At 36.8% G+C, this 26,675-nt stretch overlaps 1 protein-coding gene across 1 annotated transcript in view; it reads left to right on the forward strand.

The window, feature by feature from the left end:
- The window catches only part of SCAMP1 (secretory carrier membrane protein 1), a 96,652-nt gene that overhangs the window by 9,973 nt on the left and 60,004 nt on the right, over nt 1–26,675 (forward strand). Inside the window, exon 2 of the mRNA XM_012766767.3 lies at nt 15,234–15,311. Within this exon, the coding sequence (XP_012622221.1) occupies nt 15,234–15,311 (78 nt within the window). The remainder of the gene's footprint in view (nt 1–15,233; nt 15,312–26,675) is intronic.

Genomic DNA, 26,675 nt, shown 5'->3' on the forward strand with positions numbered 1-26,675 from the left:
AATTTCTTACAGGTAAGTAGCATATTGTAAAAATGCAAATCAATGTATTCCCTAACCTTAAAAGAAATAATAAACACTTTTTCTATTTTAAAAATTTTTAATGGAAATCTTTATAGTTGAATCTCAGGGGAACTTAACCTCCATTTAGAATTGAGTTCATAAGAAAAAGTTCTATAAACTATACATACTGCAGGCAGCCATTTCTATGTTCTTAGCCTGGTGGTAGGAGGACTAGAAGAAGTATTAAATGAAATTTGTAGAGGTTTGTTTTCCACTAGGAGAGAGGAATAGGTAGGAAGGTGGAACCAGGTTGCCTAGGTTGGCTTCTCTATCTCCTAGTTAGGGTGATATTAGGCAAATTACTTAATTTTTCTGCTTTCAGCATTTATTTAGTTTTTTTTTATTTCTTGTAATTTTAATCATCTTTTTAAATCAGGGCAAAAATGGGAGTCTCTTAAAATAACAGATAAAGAAAATAAATAATTCAAGATTATTTTTGGTTGTAACTTGTGATTATTTTTTATTTCATCCTTAAATTGCCTATATTTTCTATGGCAGACTCTAATTTGTGTTAACTTTAAAACTTTTTGATATTAACAGAAATAGTAACAAAAAGAAAACATGCAAATTACTGGTTGCTTTACAAAGCTTAGGGGTTTTAGAAGCTATTATATATCATGACTTAAACTGAGGATAACAGTAAGGACAGCTTATTTTATTTTTATGATTTATTTTTTATTTTTATTTTATTTTTAAATCACTTTATTTATTTTTATTTTATTTTTAAATCACTTTGTGATGTAGGTTTCATTTAAATGTTAGAGTTGTTCACTTAGTTGGTTAATATTGGAGATTTTTGAAAAGGACATCTAGTGTTCTTTTTATTAGGTAATTAAATATGAAATGTCTGATTTCGAATCAAAAGTTTGTAAGAAGCAGTACAATTAAAGTATGTGTCTAAACTGTCAACATAGTTTTGCCATCTTAATGGTAGTTTGCTTATGCCAGCAGCGAAGAAACCTGGAGAGTGAGTGGCAATGAAATTGTGAAAGGTGGTTTCCATAGCTTGTTGATATTTGAATATTTTTCCTTGCAAAAGTGGTCCAAAGCCTAGAAGTGGTAGTCAATTGGTGCAAGGTCTGGTGAATACGGCGGATGACAGAATTTCCAAGTTCAACTTCTGTAGTTTGAATAGCATTGTTTTTTGTGACATGTGGTCTTGCCAAGAGGACTAGTCTGTCTCTATTGACCAATCTCAGCTTCTTAATTGCAAGCATCCTCATCATTTTGTCCCGTTGGTTGTGATAGACACGCACTGTAATCTATCGACCAGGTTTCATTAAATGTTATGGATAATACCAGTGCTGGACCACCAAAAAGACACCATTAGTTTTTTTGATGAATATTCGGTTTTGAACTGTGTTTTGGCACCTCATCTTTATCCAGCCATTGTGGCAAACACTTGTGATTGTCAAAAAGAATCCATTTTTCATCACATATAACAATATGGGGTAGAAATGGTTCACCTTTATGCTGTGACAGCAAAAAAGGGCTTTGAAACTATTTCTCTTCTGATGTTTGTTTAATTCATGGGTAACCCATCTATCCAGGTTCTTTACCTTGCCCATTTGTTTCAAATGGTCCAATATTGTTGGGATAGTAATGTCAAACCTTGCTGCTAATTCACCAGTAGGTGGAGATGGATTTGCTTCCACTACAGCTTTCAGCTCATCATTATCCATCTTGGTCTCAGGTCACTCACATGGCTCATGTTCAAGATTAAAATAATCAGAATGGAACTTCTCAAATCATCGACATACTATGCATTCATTAGCCACATCCTTTCCAAACACTTTGTTGATTATTTTGAGTTGTCTGTGCTGCATTGGTTCCATGACGGAACTCATATTCGAAAAGAACACACATTTTTGACTTATCCATGGTTTCACAAAAAATGCTCAAAAAAAAATTGAAAGATAATCACAAGCCAGAACGTGTGTTTGAAAGAATGAGGTGTTGTACTTTCACCTACACACACACACACACACACACACACACACACACACACACAAAAGTATCAACTGTCAGACTTAGCACTTAAGGAAATTGGACATTCCATACTTAATATTTGTGTTAATTTTTTTTAAGAGACAGGGTCTCACTCTGTTGCTGAGGCTGCACTGAAGTGGCACCATCATAGCTTGCTGCAGCCTCAAATTCCTGGGCTCAAGTGATCCTCCTGCTTTAGCCTCCCCAGTAGCTAGGATTCCGGGAGTGTGCTACCATGCCTGGCTAAGTTTTTTATTTTTTTGTAGAGACGGGAGTCACACTGTGTTGCCCAGGTTGGTCTGGAACTCCTGTCCTCAAGCAATCTTCCTGCCTCAGCCTCCCAACATGTTGGGGTTACAGGCGTCAGCCACCACTCTGGACTGAGCTAATAGTTTTTAAAGTTATAATTAGTTTTCAAAGTCATGGGAGGCTAGCAGGGGATGAATCCCTGGTCTCACAGTGAACCTTTCCTCCCCCATGGATACATTATAATATGTAGAGAATGCTTGGGTTTGGTGGTACATACTATGATTCTGAATACTGGCCTAGGGATCTTAACCACATTTAGAATTAGTTTATAAGAAAATGTTCTATGAACTACACATTTATTCTCAGGTAGAAAAACCATACTTAAAAGTTGTCTGCCTATAATATGAGTAAACTATTAAGATATTTTAAAATTTGTTCACTTCTTTTTTGCCACATTTAGTTGTAATTGTTCTGGTATTTCACTATATAATATATTAAAGGACAATGATAGAAAACCAATTAATCGGCCGGGCGCGGTGGCTCACGCCTGTAATCCTAGCACTCTGGGAGGCCGAGGCGGGCGGATTGCTCAAGGTCAGGAGTTCAAAACCAGCCTGAGCGAGACCTCGTCTCTACCATAAAAATAGAAAGAAATTAATTGGCCAACTAATATATATAATATAAAAATCAGCCGGGCATGGTGGCTCGTGCCTGTAGTCCCAGCTACTCGGGAGGCTGAGGCAGGAGGATTGCTTGAGCCCAGGAGTTTGAGGTTGCTGTGAGCTAGGCTGACGCCATGGCACTCACTCTAGCCTAGGCAAGAAAGCAAGACTCTGTCTCAAAAAAAAAAAAAAAAGAAAACCAATTAATCTTGATGGAGAACCACTACGTATGATAAAACAAACTTTGTGCAAAAGTCTCAACAGTTTACTAAAAATAGGGCTATTTAGGTGAGAGGGCTGTGTTCTCCAGCTCCTCGGTTATTAATATTTAATGGCCTGTTTGTTAATAGTCAAAGGCAATTTGAACAGACACACAACTAAATATTTTTCTATTTTATGGGACCAAACTTTTTTATGTCTGTAGACTTTGGTTCATTAATATTGGGGTACCTACCCCTATTAGTCAGTTTATCATATTTTAAAATAAATTTTGGTGGTTTAGTATAATAGGATGTGAAACTAAAGCGTCTCATATGTAAATATTCAAACTGCAGCATCAGTGTAGTCCCTGATAGCTAATCCTCCAATCCCATTTCTCCTTACTTCTTTCTTAATGAGCATTTCTATTTATTTAATGAAGGTACTGGATGATCTTGTATTTAGCTTTTGAAGGCATGAACTTATAGCTGGCTGGCAACATTTCTTCTAAGAAATATTATATCTGATTATCCTTTTGTTTCTAACAACAATGAGATATTCATATGCCACACATTTCACCCATCTAAAGGGTACAGTTCAGTGGTTTTTAGTATATTCACAGTAGTGCAATCATTGGTACTATAAATTTAAGAACATTTTCATCTTTCCAAAAAGAAACTCCCATCCCTTTATCAGTCACTCCACATTTTTCTCCTAACCTCTTCAGCCCCAGGTGACCCCTTGTATACTTTCTGAACATTTCATATCATTGGAATCATACAGTATATGGTGTTCTATGGCTTCTTTTACTTAGCATAATGTATTCAAATCCATCCATGTTATGGCATGTTCCAGGACTTCGTTTCTTTTTATTGCCAAATAATATTGCGTTGTATGGACATACTGCATTTTTTTGTCCATTCGTTAGGTGATATAGATTTGTGTTTCTACTTTTTGGCTGTTATAAATAGTGCCACTGTGAATATTTGTGAACAAATTTTTGTGTGGACGTATGCCTTCATTCTCTTGCATATATAGGAGTGGAATTGCTAGGTCATATGGTAACTGCCAAATTATTTCCCAAAATGGTTGCACTATTTCATATTCTGCAGAGTATGAGGATTCTAGTTTTTTCTGTGTCTTTGCCAACACTAGTCTTTTTGATAATAGTCATCCTAGTAGGTATGAATGGTATCTCATTATGGTTTTGATTTGCATTTCCTTGATAGCTAATGATGTTGAGCACCTTTTCATGTGCTTTGGCCGTTTGTCTGCATTGGATAAGTGTCAATTCTGATCGTTTGCCCATTTTTAAATTGTGTTGTTTTTTTTTTTATAATTGAGTTTTAAGAATTCTTTATATATTCTGGGCAAAAGTCAATTGTCACATACATGATTTGCAAAAATTTTCTCCAGTTCTGCGGATTGTCTTTTTACTCTAAAAAAGAAAACATTTTAGGATTTTATTTGGAGGGGGGGAATGGGAATCTTGCTATGTTGTCTAGGCTGGTCTCAAACTTCTGGGCTCAAATAATCCTCCCACCTCAACTGGGAGGTGGCCAGGATTATAGGGGCCAGGAGCCACACCTAGCTTCTTTTTACTTTCTTGATGGTATTGCTTGTAGCATGACAATTTTTAATTTTGATAAAGTCTTTCTTTGTTGTTGTTACTTGTGCTTTTGCTGTCATACCTAATAAACCATGCCTAACCCAAGGTAGTGAAGGTTGAATCCTGTGTTTTCTTTTAAGATTTTTATAGTTTTAGCATGTACTTTTAGGGCTTTGATTCATTCGAAGTTAATTTTTGTAGTATATGGTGAGAGGTATTGGTTGTCTATTTAAAGTTTATTTTGTTAAATCTTTCTTAAGGATTTACTATCAGTGTAAGACATTTTCATACTATCTAAATGTTCAGTTTTGTGCCTTACTGATTGGTTTAAGAAATAATTTCTTTGGGTTCTTGCCACTGCTCTATCTTTAGACATTATCTTTTTTTGACTGTAGTTCAGTTAAAATATGTTTTCATGTAGTTCGTGTGACTCAGATATGGTGCTGTAAAATAGAATGTGAAATACAGAGTAGCAGGCTCCCTTTACTGCGGTGGTTTCTGATAGTGTTTACTATCTAATTCTTTTGCCAGTGGACTAATTTCTATTGTTTTGGTTAGGTTATTGTGACTTTGGATTTAATAGCTTTAATGCCTTTTTTTTTTTTTTTTTGAGACAAAGTCTCACTCTGTTGCCGGGGCTAGAGTGCCATGGCATCAGCCTAGCTCACAGCAACCTCAAACTCCTGGCCTTAAGCGAGCGTACTACCTCAGCCTCCCGAGTACCTGGAACTACAGGCATGTGCCACCATGCCCAGCTAATTTTTTCTACATATTTTTAGTTGGTCAATTAATTTCTTTCTATTCTTAGTAGAGATGGGGGTCTCGCTGTTGCTCACGCTAGTTTTGAACTCCTGACCTTGAGCAATCCTGCCTCAGCCTCCCAGAGTGCTAGGATTACAGGCGTGAGCGTGACCCACCCTGCCCGGCCTAGCTTTAATGCTTTGAAGAACAAAGCATATTCTCAGTCTATTAACCATTATACTTAAATTGGAGAGTTTGCCAGTTTGATAGGTCTTCAGAGTTATTAAAAAAAAAAAAAAATTTTTTTTTTTTGAGACAGAGTCTCACTCTGTTGCCCAGGCTAGAGTGCTGTGGCATCTGCTTAGCTCACAGCAACCTCAGACTCCTGGGCTCAAGTGATCCTTTCTGCCTCAGCCTCCTGAGTAGTTGAGACTACAGGCGTGCGCCACCATGTCCAGCTAATTTTATATATATATATAAACTATATGTATATACAGTTGTCCAGCTAATTTCTTTCTATTTTTTTAGTAGAGACGGAGTCTCTCTCTTGCTCAGGCTGGTCTCGAACTCCTGAGCTCATATGATCTGCCTGTCTTGGCCTCTCAGAGTGCTGGGATTACATGCCTGCGCCACCACGCCCAGCCTAAAATTTTTTGTGATTACTGTGACTACATTAGAGATAGAGGACCAAACTCAGTTGTCTCCAAGAAATCGTTACCACTGAAGATAGAACAAGAGTTGGTTATTTATTTTGCAAACATATTAATATATGCAGCTACTAAAACTAGCCAGACACTATGATAGTCATTAGGGATACAAAGATCAAGAGGTGTCCCTGATGTCAAAGAATCCACACTTTTGTTGGGAGACATAGTGTTAATTTGTGATAAATGCATTGACGCTAAAGAAACAGGAATAGCATGTTTTTCATACTGCAGAGGCAAAACGTCCTGAGAAGATGAGGCCTAAGCTGTCTTGCCTCAGTTCCCCTAAATACAGAATCTGAGGCAGAAGATATATGTGTTGTTGTAGTTCACTCACGTCATTTTATAGATAGGGAAATTTTGACATAGAGGTTAATTTTGCTAAGTTCACTCGGGAGTTACAGAACTTGGACTAGAACTGTTCCATGGAATGGCCTTAATAAGGATAATAAAGATAATGATGTGAGAAATTATTTCTCAGAGCGGCTGCTAAAAGTGCTGCAAGCAATATAAAAGTAAACAAAGGACTATACCATTCAATTTCTCTTTGATTATAGAATAAGAAACGATATTTTCTGGAGAAACTAGAATTTCTTGCTTTCTTTATTGTTTAATTTCCTTACATAGATTATTAATTATCTGGAGGAAAGTTTTACCAAATTATATTCACAAATGATGTTTTGTTTCTGTGAACTAAAATAGAATCTTAAGCCTCAAGCCAACTGGATGGACCCCCTCTTGGCTGAGGGGACCCTAGAAAAATCTTAAAGCTGAGTTGCTGCCCATGTGAAGGGAAGTCAGACCTTATTTTGCCCCCTCCCTTTCGGAGTGACTCTTTGTAACAATAAGATACTAACTCATTTACAGGAATGAAGACCATGCATGAAGAAGCTTAAACCACACCTGCAAGCCATCAATTTACTTAACAAATCACTGGAGTTTTGATAAATGTTCAGTGGTTTGTTTCTGATTAACAGACATCTTTTTCTTAACATAAAACATTCCAAGCCTTAAAACAAAACTTCATTCCTTTAAACAAATACAAATCAAAGATTCTTTAAACCCATCCATAACCTGTAAACTCACTTTGAGATGTCTCACCTTTTTGGGACAAACCAGTGTACACCTTCAACGTATTGATTTATAATTTTATGTGTAATTCCTGTCTCCGTGAATGTATAAAACCAAACTGTAACACATCTACCTTGGGTGCATTTTCTCAAGACCTCTTGAGGACATGTTTTCCCCAAGCTGCAGTCACACACACTTGCCTCAGAATAAACCTCTTTAAATTATTTTACAGAGTTTGGGTTTTTTTCCCTTAACATTTCCAAAGAATTCTTCCTCTAGAATCTATAGAGTATAGTAAGTAATGAAATTACTATTTTTTTTGAGGGGGCACATAATGCTAATGTTAATGTGGACAAATAGTGCAACTTAAGGTGGTTTGTTTCATTTTCAAGTTGCACTGTCTTTCAGATGCCTATTTGTGCAGTAAATCTGCTTGGGTATCATTGCTTTAGTTATGTTTCTAATTTACTGAAGACTGATTTGGGTCTATAAAAAAAGTTTGTGAGTCTCTCTTAAAAGATTTGGGTAAGGCTGTTATGACTCTTGCCATGAACGTGAATTTTTCAAAATTTATGATTTACTGAATAATTCCTACTGATTATTAAGCACTTCTTATAATGATTTATAAAAGTTTTGCTAAGGCCGGGCATGGTGGCTCACGCCTGTAATCATAGCACTTTGGGAGGCCGAGGCGGGCGGATTGCTCAAGGTCAGGAGTTCGAAACCAGCCTGAGCGAGACCCCGTCTCTACCAAAAATAGAAATAAATTAATTGACCAACTAAAAATATATATACAAAAAATTAGCCGGGCATGGTGGCGCATGCCTGTAGTCCCAGCTACTCGGGAGGCTGAGGCAGTAGGATCGCTGAGCCCTGGAGATTGAGGTTGCTGTGAGCCAGGCTGATGCCACAGCACTCACTCTAGCCTGGGCAACAAAGTGAGACTCTGTCTGAAAAAAAAAAAAAAAAAAAAAGTTTTGCTAAGTATGTTGTGGTCTTAGTGTCTTGCTGAGAGATTTTTAATAGCTTCCCTAGTTCATTTCTTTCTTTCTTTTTTTTTTAAATGGGGCATTTAGAAACTGTAGTACTGTTCCAGGTAAGTGAAATTTTCAGTTTTTATTAAATTCATGTGATTATAGTAACTCTGAAAATTATAGAGTAGGGGAAAAATTTAACTGTTTGAGGGCAGGGCCTCAGCTGGGGCCTTTCTTGTTTAATCAAGTCACCTGGTCTAGTGTCTAATATTGATTGGACTAAGCAGAGCTACTGAAGAGTATTTTAATTAAGTTTTGTGGAGTAACACAATCTTTGGATTTAGATTTGGATTTGAATCCTGGCCACATCACTTATTAGCTGTATGACTTTGGGAAAATTACTTAAATATTTCTGAGCCACTTTTCTCAACAGTGAAAGAAAGGGTATAGAACCTAAATCATAGGAGCCCTTCTGAGGATTACATGAGATAGCTGAAGAGTCTGGTATACTAACCTAAATAAATTCTCTTTCTCTCTTTGAATCTAACTTGCTGTGGACTTTTTCAGTTTTTCCGTAGGCTTCCTTGATAGAATTGTAAATATGCATTTTTATTCTACATGTCTATATTATTTTTAAAAAATACCTTTTTAGAGATAGTCTCACTCTGTCCCCCAGGCTGGACTACTGTGGTATTTAATATGATCATAACTCACTGCAGCCTCAACACCTGGGCTCAAGGGATCCTCCCATTTCAGCCTCCTGAGTAGCTGGGACTATAGGTGTATACCACCTTGGCTAAATTATTTTTCTTTTTCTTTTTTTTTTAATAGAGACAGGGTCTTTGTGTTGCCCAGGTTGGTCTCAAATTCCTGGGCTCAAGCCATCCCTTTTGCCTTAGTCTCCCAAGTAGCTGGGATTACAGGTGCAAGCCACCATGTCTAACTAAATGTTCATTTTGATACATTTAATATATTGCTTTCTAATATTTCATGTGAAAATGTGAAGAAAGTGATGGTGAAAGTCTGCTACTATGTTATATAAAAATGCTGGAGTGGGAAGCTCCTAATCCAGATCTCTTGTGATCCTCTGTAATTTTGAAAATACGTCCACTTCATATTAAACAAATCTGTAGGTATGACATGAGCAGATTTATATTTTGAAAGCTCATTCTGACTCATTATGAAGAATAGATTTCAAAGAGGTCAGAAGGTGGGGAGGGAGTACAGTAAGGAGGCCATTGCAGTTTATGCTGGAGAAATATTGGCATCTTGAACTGGGATGGAGGAGGAGAGATGGAGAAGTGGACCAAAAGGGGGTGAGACTGGGGGCTGATACTAGCTCGAAGGTGAAATGTGGTTGAAGCAATGTTTTTCGTTCTTTTTGCTTGTGTGCGTCTTAAAGATGATCAAGACTTAAAATATGAGGTATGTGAGGTACAGAGCAAAATAAGGAGATGGTGCCTGATTAATCATATGAGTTGTTCATTGAATCAATCTCCTAATTTTAGCTGCAGATGAAAGTACTCTCTGCCAGGTTGGATATTCCAGGTCATATGTGGCAGTGATTGAGAAATGTCCAATTTAATGCATGGGGTAGGAGATGATTTGAAATATAACAAAGGTGCACGTACTACTTTGAAGGGTTCTGTGAAGAAACTAAAGATACAGAAAAACCCATTCTACTAAGTGAAGTATCTCAAGAATGGAAAAACAAGCACCACATGTACTCACCAGGAAATTGGTATTAATAAATCAACACCTAAGTGAACATGTAGGAATAACATTTATCGGGTGTTGGGCAGGTGGGAGGGGGGAGGAGGGGATGGGTATATACAAATACAAAGAGTAAGGTGTATAATGTTTGGGGGATGGACACGCTTGAAACTCTTACTTGAGGGGGGAGGGGGGCAATATATGTAACTTTAACACTTGTACCCCCATAATATGCTAAAAAAAGATACAGAAAAGCTATGCTAGATGTAAAATTTTTACTTTCTTGTTTTCATAATGCATCTTGGTTTTTAATGAAGTACGACTATGAAGTTAAGTGGTGTTACTAAAAGAGTTGGCAGAATAGCTTTGGCTTAACTAATGAAGTAAAGATACAACTTTAATGTTTATGCATAGTCAGATCCACATGATATTTAAATTAAACTCTGAAGAATATCTTTACTTGCCATTTGAAAATACAGAAGCCTAGTATGTTCCTCTAAGTCAATAAAATAAGACTTATAAGACTCTTTTCCTTCTTAGAAATATAAATTCTTAGGCACCATCCCAGAAATACTGAATCAGAAACAAGGTACATTCAGAGTGAAGCTCAGCAATCTGGAGTTCAGCAAGGTGATTGCAATGCGTGCTGAAATTTGAAAACCACTGCCATAGAGAAATCAAGTTATCAGTTGAAAGTGTTTCATTTTGATTATGTTGAAGAGGGGGCATGACATTTTCCTGCCAAAGTTTTGGAATCATTAATAAAAAATTAGCTCAACCAATGTCTTCTTAAAGTTGTTATTGTGGTGACCTCTATTTTTAGTATATCTGGTAGAAAATGTATGTATAAGCATTGGAAAGTCCTGGTTTCATATTTTGTCTCAGACATATACTAACTGACCTTGAGGAATTTTCCTGACCTTGTTTAAGGCCACAGCTTCTTTCTCTGAAAAACAGAACTATACAGTCCACCAGGAAGGATCACAGCAAGAATTGGAAATATAAGTAAATGCTGGATACTTAGGAGGCATAAGAGATTCAGTTTTATTATTTAAATCTTCTTGAGCTTTGTTATCCTCTCCCAGTTTAGAAGCTATGGCTTCTTCAACACAATTTACAGTTACCAAAACTAATTTGAAACATTAATTATGTAATAATTCAGAGATAGTAGTTTTTCATCTTCCTAAATCTAGTCTCATTCTTGGCATATTGTGTATGTACTCTACTGCTTTGCATCTAGCACTACTTTAGGAGAGATTCCATATGGGCTGCAAGTGAACTCACTTGATTTGAGGTAATGATTTTGTCAAATTGCCAGTTAACTTCTAGCCTGGATTAAACTTTTCTAGAATCTAGAAGGAAATAAGCACATTTTAGTTAATATAATTGAATGTAGAAAATTGGAAAAATATTGGTACTCAGTTATACCTTATTATTTACTTTTTTAAGAATTTAAGGTGAATTTTAGGACACTTGAAATAACTGGGTATGTGTACTTACAAAATGAGAGTTGGGACTCGTACTTCTGTGGCATTGAGAGAATGACGTTGATGGCATGAAGGTTGCCTAAGCAGGATGCATCTTTCTGACCCTACATTCTATCTCCTTCTTTTTTTCTTTTTGAATTATTTTAGTATGTAATTATGAAAACATTTTCATTGTTCTGAAATAAAGGCTATAAAAGAAGATACGTTAGAGAAGTCTAGCATCCAAGCCTGTCCTCTTCTTTCTTTAGTGTTCCCTTCCTCCCCTTATAGGTAATTGTTTTTATTAGTTTTTGGCTTATTTTTCTTTTTTAAAAAATATAAATAAATATGCATTCATGTTTATTTTCCTTCTTATTTTTTTGAGACAGAATCTTACTCTGTTGCCCAGGGTGGAGTGCTGTGGCATTAGCCTAGCTCACAGCAACCTCAAACTCCTGGGCTCAAGTGATCCTCCTGCCTCAACCTCCCAAGTAGCTGAGACTACAGGCATGCACCAGCATGCCCAGCTAATTTATATATATATGTGTGTGTGTGTGTGTGAGTGTGTATATTTATACATATATATTTAGTTGTCCAGCTAATTTCTTTCTATTTTTTAGTAGAGACGGGATCTCACTCTTGCTCAGGCTGGTCTCAAACTGCTGAGCTCAAATGATCCTCCTGCCTCGGCCTCCCAAAGTGCTAGGATTACAGGGGTGAGCCACCATGCCAGGCCTTTATCTTTCTTGCATAAAAATTTAACATCTTATTTATACTGTCCTATACCTTTTTTCACGTAGCCCATAGCAGTATATGTATCTCCTTATACTGTTTTATAACTGCATAATACTCAGCTGCTGCATAGTACTTTGTCATGTAGGTTACCATAGTTTATTTAGCCATCTTTTATTGATAGACATTTAGGTTGCTTATAGGCTATTACAAATAATATTTTGCTAGTATATCTTTGGAGTAAATTCCTACGAGTCAGTCTGTGGGTTAAAGGAAAAATGCTGATAGAATTTTGCCAGCTATTGCCAACTTCATAAAGGTTGTAACAGTTTTTATTTCCATTAGCAATGTTTGAGAATCCCTGCTTCCTTATAGCTTTGTCAACAGGGTATGTCAGATTTTGGATTTTTTGCTAATCTGATAGCTGAGAAATGATTACATCAGTTTATTTTAATTAGCATTTCTCTTATGAATGAGATTAAACATCTTTTCATTTACATTTTATTTTTGAGACATAGTCTCGCTCTGTTGTCCTGGGTGGAGTGCAGTGGTGTTGTTGTAGCTCACTGTAACCTCCAACTCCTGGGTTATGGTGATCCTCTCACTTCTGCTGGGACTACAAACGTGCCCTACCACACTTGGCTGATTTTTGTATTTTTTTGGAGAGATGGGATCTTGCTCTTGGTCAGGCTGATCTCCAATACCTGAGCTAAAGCAATCCTCCTGCCTTGGCCTCTCAGAGAGCTAGGATTATAGGCATGAGCGATTGTGCCCAGCCTATTTACACTTTTTGAACTATCTTTATATTTATGCTCATTTTTTCAGAAATTATTTCTTGATTACTACTGCAGTTAATATTTTGAAGAATTACTTTTTGTGTATTTTTCCCCAGGGGTGGTAATACTGATTGAAGAAACAGAATATCACCAGGATGTATGATTTAGAAAAAAAGATACTTGTTTCTTGATTCAAAGAGCTCACAAATAATTTGGGGAAAAAGATTTGCATGAAGTTTCAGTGAAATAAATGCTAGTGGAGATAAATACAAATTGCTGTGGAGCACTGAGTCTGGAATAGAGTGACTTGAGTAGGGGAAGGATATTAGGAAGACCATTTCTTAGCATATGAAGTCATATTTGGACTGAGTCTCTCAGGAAGAGGAGATTGCCAGGCCGACCCTGCTGGGAAGAGTGCTCAATCTAAGGGAAGTGTGTGGTATCTGAGAACTCACTGGTTACTGATTTTGTGGGTAGTGGTGAAGGTGGGCATTGAGGCTGCATCTGGATTTGAAGAAGGGCTCTGCTTGTGGCCCTTCTAAATTAGGTTAACTTCAGCAATGCCAAGTTGAAAAATTTGATTAAAACATTCATGCTTTGGGCCAGGCCTGGTGGCTCATGCCTGTAATCCTAGCACTCTGGGAGGCCGAGGCAAGTGAATCATTTGAGCTCAGGAGTTCAAGATCAGCCTGAGCAAGAGCAAGACCCTGTCTCCACTTAAAACTAGAAAGAAATTAGCTGGACAACTAGAAATATATAGAAGAAATTAGCCGGGGATGGTAACACATGCCTGTAGTCCCAGCTACTTGGGAGACAGAGGCAGGAGGATCACTCGAGCCCAGGAGTTTGAGGTTGCTGTGAGCTAGGCTAATGCCACGGCACTCTAGCCCGGGCAACAGAGTGAGACTGTGTCTCGAAAAAACCCCCCAAAACATTCATGTTTCTATTTTCTCAATTTTCTCCCCAAGGCATGCCTCCCCTCTTGATAATCTTCCTGATCCTCAAAATTTTGGGTAAATTTGGGAGGGGAACCCTGGGGAGTAAGTAGAGTAATTTTATTCTATCCTTCCTGTTTCATTCTTGAGCAAGCCTAAACACTTTGTTTTGTTTTGGTCATACTTTTTACTATTTGATTAAGGATCTGTTGTATGAGCTGATAAGGCGTGAAAGATAGGCAGGGACCAGGCTAGATGGTCAGAAGACTTGTATCCCATTTTGAGGAATTTGTGTTTTGTTTTATAGTTTGTTAACAGCCTCTAAAAATCTGAAACTGATGAGCGACAGAGGAAAGAGGTTGGAGGAGAGGAATGACAAGATTAGTTTTGCACTTTTGAAAGGTAATCATGATGACTGGGTTGAGGAAGGTGGATTTGGAGAAGGTACTGTATAGACTAGAGAGCAGTGGGCCCCTAACTAGCAGAAGCTGTCATCACCTGGGAACTTGTTAGAACTATAGATCTTCAGGCCTCACCTCAGAACTACTGAACGAGAAACTCTGGGGATTGGGTACAGCAGTCTGTGTTTTGATTCTGATGCATGCTAAAGTTCGAGATAGAAATTAGGTCAATTAGGCTATAATCACTGTTTGAAGAATGCTTTTGACCTGAATTACATAGTTGATTTTGTTGAGACGTTCATATTTGTTCATTTGATGTTCATATTCTAGGATTTGGGGATTTAATTATTTTTATGAAAGCCTAAGATTTGAAAAGCTAGGATAGTGTGGTCATATATGTTATGCATGGAAAAGGGGAGGCAGTCTAGGATCATGTGGAAAAATAAACTACAGTTAAATACAGGTATTGGAGGAGAATAAAACAAGTAAGAGGTATTTAATCTTAATTGCTCTAGATATTGGCTGTATATGACATTGATTTGTAATGTAGTACAAAATCTAAGTAGGGAAAATTGATGTTATAAAAAATGGGGAACATGAACTCTTTGTGGAGTCCAAAGGAAAGGATGGTGGGTTTACCCAAGATTTAAGATGCTCTTGTACTCTTGTTCCATACAAGCTGTTAAGTGGTGGTCTAATTTTGATCTTTATATAATGCTAGCAGCTGATTTGCATCTAACCCAGTTTTTGTTTTTCTTTGAGGATGTGAGGGTTGTGTGTTTAAATTTCACCTTTGTTGAAAATGGGACTTAGTAAATCTGATAATTATCTTTATTTTCCTCTCTTAGCTTTGCTGGGTGATCAAAAGTAAAGAAAAGCAAGTGCTATGTAAATATCAAAAGTATGTCTTAAAGGATAAATAATATTTTGTTCTCCTTTGAATTTTATTTCAGGATCCATCAGTTACACAGGTGACAAGAAATGTTCCACCAGGACTTGATGAATATAATCCATTCTCGGATTCTAGAACAGTAAGATCATTCTTAATTGAAATACTTTTAAATGTTTAAATTAAAATTAAATAGTTATATTTCAGTTATGGCTTCTTTTTTAGTTGATTAAACTTAGGTAAAACAAGCTGTTAATTTTTTCTTTTTTTTGAGACAGAGTCTCGCTTTGTTGCCCAGGCTAGAGTGAGTGCCATGGCATCAGCCTAGCTCACAGCAACCTCAAACTCCTGGGCTCAAGCAATCCTACTGCCTCAGCCTCCCGAGTAGCTGGGACTACAGGCATGCGCCACCATGCCCGGCTAATTTTTTTTTTTTTCTGTACATATTAGTGGGCCAATTAATTTTCTATTTATAGTAGAGACGGGGTCTCGCTCTTGCTCAGGTTGGTTTCGAACTCCTGAACTCAAACGATCCGCCCGGCTCGGCCTCCCAGAGAGCTAGGATTACATAATTTTTTCTTTTATGTTCTACAAATTAAATCTCAATAATCTGTCTAATGTGTAAACCTTTCTATAGTACTTTGAAATACTAGAAATTAGAGAAATATTTCTTCATATATATGTTGTCTACCTGGTAATGTAGGGTGATGTTTCTTACAGTGGAAACTGTGTGTAGAATGGTACCATGAATGTTTGTATGGTTGACGTTTTAATTAGGTTGTTCTGAATAGTACTAGCTTTCTGCTGTGGTAGACTAGAACCTCTGGAATTTTACCCAGTATAGGAAGTCATATTCCTCCCCTCAAAATTTAGTCTTGGTTTATAAAATGTAGGAGTATGAAGAAAATCCTTATAGAATAGTGGTTTGCTATCCTGGATGCATATTAGAAGGATCTACCTAGGGAACTTTATCACATTAGGCATTATGGCCCTAATCTCTTTATTACAGTTAGGGTAGGTTTTTTTGTTTGTTTCTTTTTTTTCGAGACACAGGGTCTTGTTCTGTTGCCTGAGCTAGAGTGCAGTGGCATTATCATAGCCCACTGCTATCTCAGACTCTGGGCTAAAGTGATCCTCCTGCTTCAGCCTCCCCAGTAGCTGGGACTACAGGCTTGTGCCACCATGTCTGCCTAAGTTTTTTATTTTCTGTGGAGATGGGGTCTCACTATGTTTAAGACCAGCTTAGGCTGGTCTTAAAACTCCTGGCCTCAAATAATCCTCCTGCCTTAGCCTCTCAAAGTGCTAGGCTATTCTGGTTTTCTTGTGGCCCCTTGTACATTTTAGGATTATTTTTTCTATTTCTGTGAAGAATGTCATTGATATTTTTATGAGGATTGCATTGAATCTGTAGATTGCTTTGGGTAGTGTGGGCATTTTAAAAATATTGATTCGTCCAATCCATGAGCATGGAATATCTTTCCATTTTTTTGTGTCCTCTTCAATTTATTTCATCAATATTTTATAATTTTCACTGTATAGATCTTTCACTTTTTTGGTTAAGTGTATTTTGGTTAAGTGTATTTTAGGTATTTTGTTGTTGTTGTTGTTGTAGCTATTGTAAATGGGCTTACTTTCTTCGTTTCTTTTTCAGATTGTTTGCTGTTGGCATATAGAAATGCTACTGATTGTTGTATGTTGATTTTTTGTATCCTGCAACTTTACTGAATTTGTTTATCAGGTCTAATAGTTTTTTGGTAGAGTTTTTAGCTTTCTCTAAATATAAGATTATGTTGTCTGTAAATAAGGATAATTTGACTTCTTCCTTTCTAGTTTGGATGCCTTTTATTTCTTTCTCTTGTCTGATTGCTTTGGCTAGAACTTCCAGTACTGTGCTGAGTAACAGTGGTGAAAGTGGTCATCCTTGTCTGTTAAAGAGAAATTTAAGAGTTCAAGTTTATTTTAATGCTTTTCCTTTTGGACTGGTTTTTTTTTTCTTTTAACCCACAACAATTCTGACACCAAATGTGTGGGTATTTTTCCCCCCCTCACACCATCCAATTCTTCAACTCTCTGGATACCAACTAGATTTCATACAATTCAAATCAATTCTGACACTGGCTAACCAGATTAGTACAGCTCCCACAGGTTAAGGGCTGAGTACAGGACTGCCCCCACTTCAGGTTGCCACCTCTACTTCTGATTGTCTATAAATTGGGTATTCCATGACTCTCTTCCTCAGGTTTTATAATTTTACAGAATGGTTCACAGAACTCAGGAAAACAGTTTACATACTATTACCAGTTTATCATAAAGGATACAACTCAGGAACAGTCAAATGGAAGAGATGCATAGGGCAAAGTATCAAAGTGCTGCAAGGTGCAGAGCTACCATGCCCTTTCTGTACATGCCACACTCTGGGCACCTCAATCTGTTCACCAACCTGGAAGCTGTTTTATGGAGGTTTCATTACATAGGTATGACTGAGTAAATCACGAACATTGGTGATGAACTCAATCTTCAGTCCTTCTCCTCTTGAGAGGTAGAGAAAGCAGGCTGAACGTTCCAACTCTCTATAAATATGTCTGGGTTTTTCTGGCTGACAACATCCTTATAGGGAGCCCTTAGCCTGGAGATACCTCATTAGCATACAAAAGACTCATATCTCTGGAGATTCTAAAGGTTTTAGGAGCCCTATGCAAGGAACGGGGGACAACAACCAAATATATATTTCTTACTATCACTATTTTATACAAAGCTCTTCCTAAAATTGAGTTAATTATCTTGAAGAAATCTCTAAGCAAAAGCATAATCTTTTATGATTGTTTTCTAGACTATGAAAAACAAATCAAGAAGAGGTGTCACCAATAAGGAACATTATACTGATATGTAAATATAAGCATACAATTAATTTCAATATCTTTCAGAGGATGACTAACACTTTAAGAAGCAACTAGGTTTAAAACTAGGGACTTCTATGCGTGATGTCTAACTAGAAATCAATAATAAGAGTGTTACCAAAAGTTTGGCACCTGTCCTTGAGGCTGAAGGACATGAACAAGTGGTTTGAGGAGAAGGAAAGAGACGTTTATTACTTTGCTGGAAAAGGAGGAAAAATGGTAGACCTTCTCATCTCAAAATGCAAATTTCCTGAACATAAGCAGAAATACAGAGCTTTTTAAGGGAAGACCCCTCAGTTCCAGGCTATTGTGGTTAACTGTTTTAATTGTCCCATCTCTGCCAAAGACAAAGCCTGTGACCTCTGCCAGCTGCCCACCCAGGGGGCTGGCACTGCTTGGGATGGCTGAGTTATCTCTTTTAACAAAGGATTTAACCTGTTTTAGGGTTGCATAAAGTAGACTGAGTGTTAAAAGACATGCATTTTAACTTAGGCTCTACTGCTAATTAGTTGGTACCTTTAAAAGGCAAGCCATCTATCCTCTTTGGACATTTTATTTTTAAAAAAGTGTTATAATGGAGGGAGGGAGGAAAATGTTAAATACATCAGTTTATTTTTTAAAAATGGAGAAAAAAGCTTTTAGCTCCAGGGGCTGACTTGTTATGATTGTACATAGTAGTTTACCTATCTCTAATATTGCAGAAGCATTCTGTTCACTTTAATACCCGTTTACGTTTTCTCCTTTGTTGTATTTCTTTTTTCTCTTTTTCTCTCCCCTCTGCTTCTCATTGTTTTGTCATTTTTGGACCTATGTGTCCCTTCTGGAACCTATCATTGTTTTCAGTCTTATTAATGATACTGTTGACTTCTGTTGTCCTAGTGTCGTTGGGTAGAAATATTTGAATCCTCTTTGGCTCAAACAGCTTCTTTTCCTGCATCTAATCAGTTGCCACATCCTGTCATTTATACTCCCAGGAGGTATTATTACCTGTCTGTTCTTTTCATTCCTACTAACCTGTCCTAATTCAGGCACTCAAGTGAAATAATGCAATGGTTTATCTAGTTACCTGCCTCCAGTCTCTCTCTTTTTCAAATAATTTTTTGTACTATGACTAGAATTTCCTTAATCTGAGGTCAGATTAGTTCATCTACCTTCCTTAGAAATAATTATACATTGCATACTCAATAGTTTGGCATGTGGAGCTATCCATGGTTTGACCTTAGCCTTTTTGTTTTTATTTTAATTCTTTTTATAGACTATTTTTGTGAGCAGTTTTACAGAAGAATTTCAAGAAGGAAGAAAATAGTCTAAAGGTCAAACTGTGATGCAGTGAGAAAAAAAAAAAAAAGAAAATAGTCTAAAGGAAGTAAATTGGGACTCTTTTTACTGTTATTCTCTAATGTGCTATTTGTTCCAGCCAAATTTATTAATTTCCAAACCCCCAACCCTATTGAGACCACCTCCCCTAGGCCTTCTGTTGGTCATTGAATGGAGTCAAGAGAGACTTACATGTGATCATAATGCCTGGCTTCCCTAGGTTATCCTTACCTCCTTCACTAGGTCCAGATGAACCCCACACATTGGCTATATTCATTTTCTTTTGCTATATAACAAATTATCACAAATTTAGTTGCTTGAAAAAACATACTTATGTCACAGTTTCTGTGAGTCAGAAGTTTAGATATAACATAACTGGGTCCTTTGCTCAGGGTCCCATAAGGCTGTGATCAAGGTGTTGTCTGGGCTGCATTCACATCTAGAGGTTTAATTAGGGGAAGAATTTGCTTCCAAGCTCACTTAAGTTGTTGGCATAATTAATATCCTGGTGGTTGTATGACTGAGGACACTGATTTTTGCTGGCTGTCACTTGGAGGCCATCTTCAGGTCATAGATGCTGTCCATAGTTTCCAGCAGCTACATAGTTTCTTGTCAGTATCTCCAACATGACCTTAATGGCAGGCCTTCAGAGAATCTCTTACTCCAGTCTACTAAGAGAATCTCTTATTCCAGTCTACTACATGATTAGAAGCATGTCACAGGCTGGGCACAGTGGCTCATGCCTGTAATCCTAGCACTCTGGGAGGCCGAGACAGGCAGATTGCTCAAGGTCAGGAGTTCGAAACCAGCTTGAGCAAGAGCAAGACCTCATCTCTATTATAAATAAAAAGAAATTAATTGTCCAACTAATATATATATAGAAAAAATTAGCTGGGCATAGTGGCGCATGCCTGTAGTCCCACCTACTCGGGGGGCTGAGGCAGGAGGATCACTTGAGCCCAGGAGTTTGAGGTTGCTGTGAGCTGGGCCGACACCACAGCACTCACTCTAGCCTGGGCAACAAAGTGAGACTCTGTCTCAAAAAATAAATAAATAAATAAATAAATAAAGCAGGATGTCACAGGTCTTATATGCACTTGAGGTAGGAAGTAATATTACAAAGTTGTGAACACCAGGAGGGGAGAATCATTAGGTTTCACTTTAGGATCTATATGCCACCCTGGAATAAATGATGCTTTAGGACTAAGAGTACATTTCTCCATATCTCTTCACCCCCATTTAAAAAGGTCATAGTGGGATCCCCAGAATACCTATCCCTCCCTGTTCTTAATAGATTCAATTGGTCATTGGATGGAGGATTTTTAGGACAGTGAAACTACTCTGTATGGTATTATAATGATGGCTACATGTCATTACACATTTGTCCAAAACCAGATAATGTACACCACCAAGAGTGAACCCTAATGTGTGAACTATGGACTTGGGGTGATTATGATATGTCAATGTAGGTTTATCAATTGTAACAAAATATATCACTATGGTGGGGGGTGTTGATAATGGAGGAGGTGGTGCATGTGTCAGGGCAGGGGTTTATGGGAAATCTCGGTAACTTCCTCTCAATTTTGCTGTGAACCTAAAACTGCTAGAAAAATAAAGCCTTTTTAAAAAAAGAAGCTAGTGAGGGGTTCTGAGGAGACTAAAAAGATCACTTTTCTTTTTTCAAGGAATCACTCTGGCTACTAAGTTGAAAATAGATTGGAAAGAGGTGAAGGCAAAAGGAGGGGAAGAGTATTTAGGAAACCACCACTGTAGTAATCCAGGAAGAGAGAGTGATGGTAGCTCAGGCCAAGGTGGTGGCTGTGGAGATAAGAGGTCAGATATCAGTATATTTTTAGGGTAGATCCAACAGGCTTTTCTGACGGAATGGTGTGAGCTATAAGGAAATGGAAATAGTGAAATACCATCAAGGTTTTGGACTAAGCATCTAGTAGGATAGAAATGGGAAAGACTGAAAATGAGCAGGTCTAGGAGTCAGGGACTCAATTCAGTTTTTGACATGTCAGATTTGTAATTTTTAAGACATCCAGGTAGAGGCATGATTAGTAAGCAGTGGAATATATGAGTCTGGTGTTTAGTAGAGAGAGATCTGGACTGGAGATATAAATTTGGGAATCACCAGCATGTAGATGGTATTTAAAACTATAAGACCGGATGTAATCACCAACTGAGTGAGCATATATGTATATATAGATGAGAAGCAAGATCTAACTCCTGGTGCACTCTAATATTAGAGGTGAACGGGCAGGATGAGGAGAGAAACCAGGAAAGGATACTGACAAGGAAAACTTTAGTGTTCTGAAAGCCAAGTGAAGAAAGTGTTTCAAGAATAAGATAGTGATCTCTGCCAGTGTTTATGATAGATCAAGTAAGGTTAAGACAAACTTTACCATTGGATTTAGCAATGTGAAAGTCATTAGCTACCTTGACAAGGATAGTTTTAGTTTTAGTGAATTTTGGGTAGCAGAAGCCTTATCGAAGTATCCTTAAGGAGAAAGAACTGGAGAAAAAGCAAGTAGACAACTTTTTAGAGAAGTTTTGCAGTAGTGGAGAGCAGAGAAAATTTTTCTGGAAAGGGAAATGAGATTAAGATACAGTTTTGTTACAAAGTTATAGTAATTAAGACAGTGTGGTATGGGATAGACATACAGAACGATGGACTAGAACTGATAGTCCAGAAATAAACATGTTTATGATCAACTGATTTTTTATAAGAGTGTCAAGAAAATCCAATGGGAAAGAATAATCTTTTCAACAAATGGTGCTGGAACAACTGGATATCCATATACAAAAGAATGAAATTGGGCTCCTACCTCATCCTGTACACAAACATTTACTCAAAATGGATCATAGACCAAAATGTAAGCACTAAAACTGTACAACTCCAACAAGAAAACAGAGTAAATCTTCATGACCTTGGGTTAGACGATGGTTTTTTAGATATGACGCTAAAAATACAAGCAATGAAAGAAAAAATAGACAAATTGGACATCGAAATTTAAAATTTATGCATATCAAAGAACACCATCAAGAAAGTAAAAAAGATACCTCACAGAATGTGAAAAAATATTTGCAAATCACTTGTTTGATGAAGGACTTGTATCCAGAACACAAAATAAATTCTTACCATTAAATATAAAGATAACCCAGTTTATAATAGGCAAAGACATTTTCAATAGATATTTCTGCAAAGAAGATACACAGATGGCCAATAAATAATAAATGTTCAACATCGTTAGTCATGTAGGGAATGCACGTAAAAACCACAAGGAGATACCACTTCATATCCAGTGTCTGTAATCAAAAAGTCAGACGACAGTGTTGGCAAGGATGTGGAGAAATTGGAACCCTCATACACTGTTGATGGCAATGTAAAATGGTACAGACACTTTGGAAAACAGTTTGTTAGCTCTTCAAAATGTTAAACACAGAGTTAGCACATGACCCTGCATTTCCACTCTTAAATATATACCCAAGAGAAATGAAAACATGTCCATGCAAAAACTAGTACACAAATAGTCATAGCAGCCAAAAATTGGAAATAACCTATGTTCCCATTAACTGATGAATGAAATAAAATATATCAAAAGGAATGAAGTATTAATAGCTAACAGAGTTGAACCTTGAAAACATTATGTCTTCCCCATTAACAACATCCTTCACCAGGGTGGTACAATTGTTACAATTGATGAATCTATGTTAGCACATTGTAATCTCTCCACAGTCTATAGTTTACATTAGGGTTCACTCTTGGTGTTGTGCCTTCTATGGTTTACAAATATGTAATTACGTGTATCCATCATCATGATATACAGAGTAGTTTTACAGTCCTTTCTCCATGTCTTTTCCTGGCTTATTAGTTCATCTTGTTTTAGTGCTGAATAATATACTGTTGTCTGGGTGTACCACAGATTATTTATCCATGCACTGACTGAAGGAAATCTTGATTACTTCCAAGTTTTGGCAGTGATGAATAAAGCTGCTATAAATATCTATGTAGGTTTTTGTGTAGATAAAAGGTTTTGTTTCCTTTGGGTAATTACTAAGGAGTGGGATTGCTGGACCATATGGTAACGGTATATTTAGTTTTATAATAAACTGCCAAACTGTCTTTCAAAGTCTACCATTTTGCATTACAACTGGCTATGAATGAGAGTTCCTGTTGCTCCACATCCTCTCCAGCATTTGGTGGTGTCAGTGTTTTGGATTTTGGCCATTCTAATAGGTGTGTACTGGTATGTCATTGTTGTAGTTTGCATTTCCCTGATGACATATGATATGGAACATATTTTCATATGCTTATCTGACATCTTTATATCTTTAGATGAAATTTCTGTTAAGGTCTTCTGTCAATTTATTAATCAGATTGTTTTCTTCTTGAATTTTAAGTCTTTGTATAATTAGGATAACAATCCTTTATGAGATGGGTCTTCTGAAAATATTTTCTTCCAGTCTGTGACTTGTATTCTCATTCTCTTGACATTGTCTTTTGCAGAGCAGAAGTTTTTAATTTTAATTAAGTCCAGCTCATCAATTATTTCTTTCTTGTATCTTGGCATTGTTATATCTAAAAAAATCATCACCATAACCAAGGTCAATTACGTTTTCTCCTTGTTATCTTCTAGGAGTTTTATAGTTTTACATTTTACATTCAGTTCTGTTATCCATTATGAGGTAATTTTTTTGCTCTGTCTAGACTTTTTTTTTTTTCACACATGTGGATATCCAGTTCTAGCACCATTTGTTGAAAAAATTATCTGTGTTCCATTGTGCTGCCTTTTCTCCTTTGTCAAAGATCAGTTGACTATATATGGGTCTATTTTGGGGCTCTCTGTTTTGTTCCATTTATCTATTTATCCTTTTGTCAATACCACACTGTCTGGATTACTGTAACTTTACAGCAGATGAACTTGAGCAGTGTCAGTCCTCCAATTTTGTGCTTCTCTTTCAATATTGTGGTGTAGCTATTCTCAGTCTTTTGTCTCCATATAAACTTTAGCATCAATTTGTTTGATATCCACAAAATAACTTGCTGGGATTTTGATTGGGATCACATTGAATCTATAGATCAAATTGTGAAAAACTGACATCTTAACAATATTGAGTCTTTCTGTCCATGAATATGGAATATCTTTATTTAGTTCTTCTTTTATTTCTTTCATATATTTCTACATAAGGAAATTATATTAATACATATTTTGTTAGATTTGTGCCTAAGTATTTTTGGGGTATACTGATATAAATGGTATGTATTTAATTTCAAATTCCACTTGTTCATTGCTGGTGTATAGGAAAGTGATTGACTTTCCTATACCATGTTTCCCCAAAAATAAGGCAGGGTTTTATATTTGTTTTTCCTCAAGAAGACACCCTAGGACTTATTTTCAAGGGATATGTTATTTTTTTTTAAAGTTCAGTACAACAATCTACATTTATTCAAATATAGTTAAGTCGTCGTCTTCTGGAACATCATCATAACTCTCCAAACCCCGAATTCCATCCTGAATTTCTTGCAGCTCTATTTCCTTTAGAACCATTGGCCCCAATCTCTCATGTCGAGCAAAAGAGTTCTGATGGGGCAGATGAGAAGGGTTGCTCATCTTCTTTACCACTCCACGACGAAATGCATGGGTTTTGTACAGATACACTGTGTAGCCACACCCATCATTAGGTATTATTTTCGGGGTAAGGCTTATATTACGTAAATGCTTAGAAATCCTGCTACGGCTTTTTTTATGGCTAGGTCTTATTTTCAGGGAAACACGGTATTAAATTTGTATCTTCCAATCTTGGTATAATCTTATTACTTTCAGGAGTTTTTTTGTTGATGCTTTTGAATTTTCCATATAAATGATCTTGTTATCTGTGAACAAAGACAGTTTTATTTCTTCCTTCTTAATCTGTTTACCTTTTGTTTCTTTTTTGTGTTTGTCTTATTACATTAGCTAGTACTTACAATACAGTGTTGAAAAGGAGTGGTGAGAAGGGATGTACTTGCCTTGTTCCTGATCATAGCAGGAAGTTTCTAAGTGTGATGTAAGCTATAGGTTTGTTTTTTTTTTTTATTTCGGCATATTATGGGGGTACAGATTTTAAGGTTTCAATAAATGCCCATTTCCCCCCTCCCCCCAAAAGTCTGAGTCTCCATCATGACCATCCCCCAGATGGTGCACATCTCACTCATTATGTATGTATATACCTGCCCCCCTCCCCCCTCCCACCTGCCCAATACCCTATTACTGTAGTACCTATGTGTCCACTTAGGTGCTACTCAGTTAATACCAGTTTGCTGGAGAATATATCTGGTGCTTGTTTTTCCATTCTTGGGATACTTCACTTAGTAGTATGGGTTCCAGCTCTAACCAGGAAAATATAAGATGTGCTGTATCACCATTGTTTCTTAGAGCTGAATAGTACTCCATGGTATACATATACCACATTTTAGCTATAGGTTTTTTATACGTGTTCTTTATCAAATTTGAGGAAGTTTCCTTGTATTCCTAGTTTTCTGAGTTTTTTTTATTATGAATGGGCGTTGGATTTTGTGAGATGCTTTTTCTGCATCTATTGATATAATCATATTTTTCTTTTTTAGCCTGTTGATGTAATGAATTATATTAATTGATTTTTGAATGTTGAACCAGCCTTGTATACCTGGGATAAGTCCCACTTGGGACTTACACTTTTGTGTATGATTCTTTGTATTGCTGGATTTGAGCTGCTAATATTTTGTTGAAGATTTTTGCATCTATGTTCATCAGAGAGATCTGTAGTTTTCCTGTAGTTGTCTCATTTGATACTAGGGTAACACTGGCCTCATAGGATGAGTTAGGAAATATTTGTTCTGCTTCTATTCCTGGAAGAGATTATATAGAATTACTAAAATCTCTACCTTAAATGTATGGTAAAATTCACCAGTGAACCCATCTGGGCCTGTTAATTTCTGTTTTGGAAGGTTATTAATTATTCATCTCATTTCTTTAATATATATAAATGTATTTAGATTCTCTGTTTTTTCTTTGCATTTTCACAGATTGTATCTTTCAAGGAATAAGGCCTTTTGTTCTAGATTATCAAATTTGTGGGCATAGAGTTCATAGTATTCCTTGATTATCTTTTCAATGTCCATGAGACCTATACTGATGTCCCTTCTTTCATTTCTGATATTAGTATTTTGTGTCCACCTTTTCTTTTTTCCTTAGGTAGCATGGATAGATTGTTGCTTTTATTGATCTTTTTAAAGAACCAGGGTTTCCTTTTGTTAATTTTTCTCT

The sequence above is a fragment of the Microcebus murinus genome, chromosome 11 (genome assembly GCF_040939455.1).
Source record: "Microcebus murinus isolate Inina chromosome 11, M.murinus_Inina_mat1.0, whole genome shotgun sequence".
NCBI lineage: Eukaryota > Metazoa > Chordata > Mammalia > Primates > Cheirogaleidae > Microcebus > Microcebus murinus.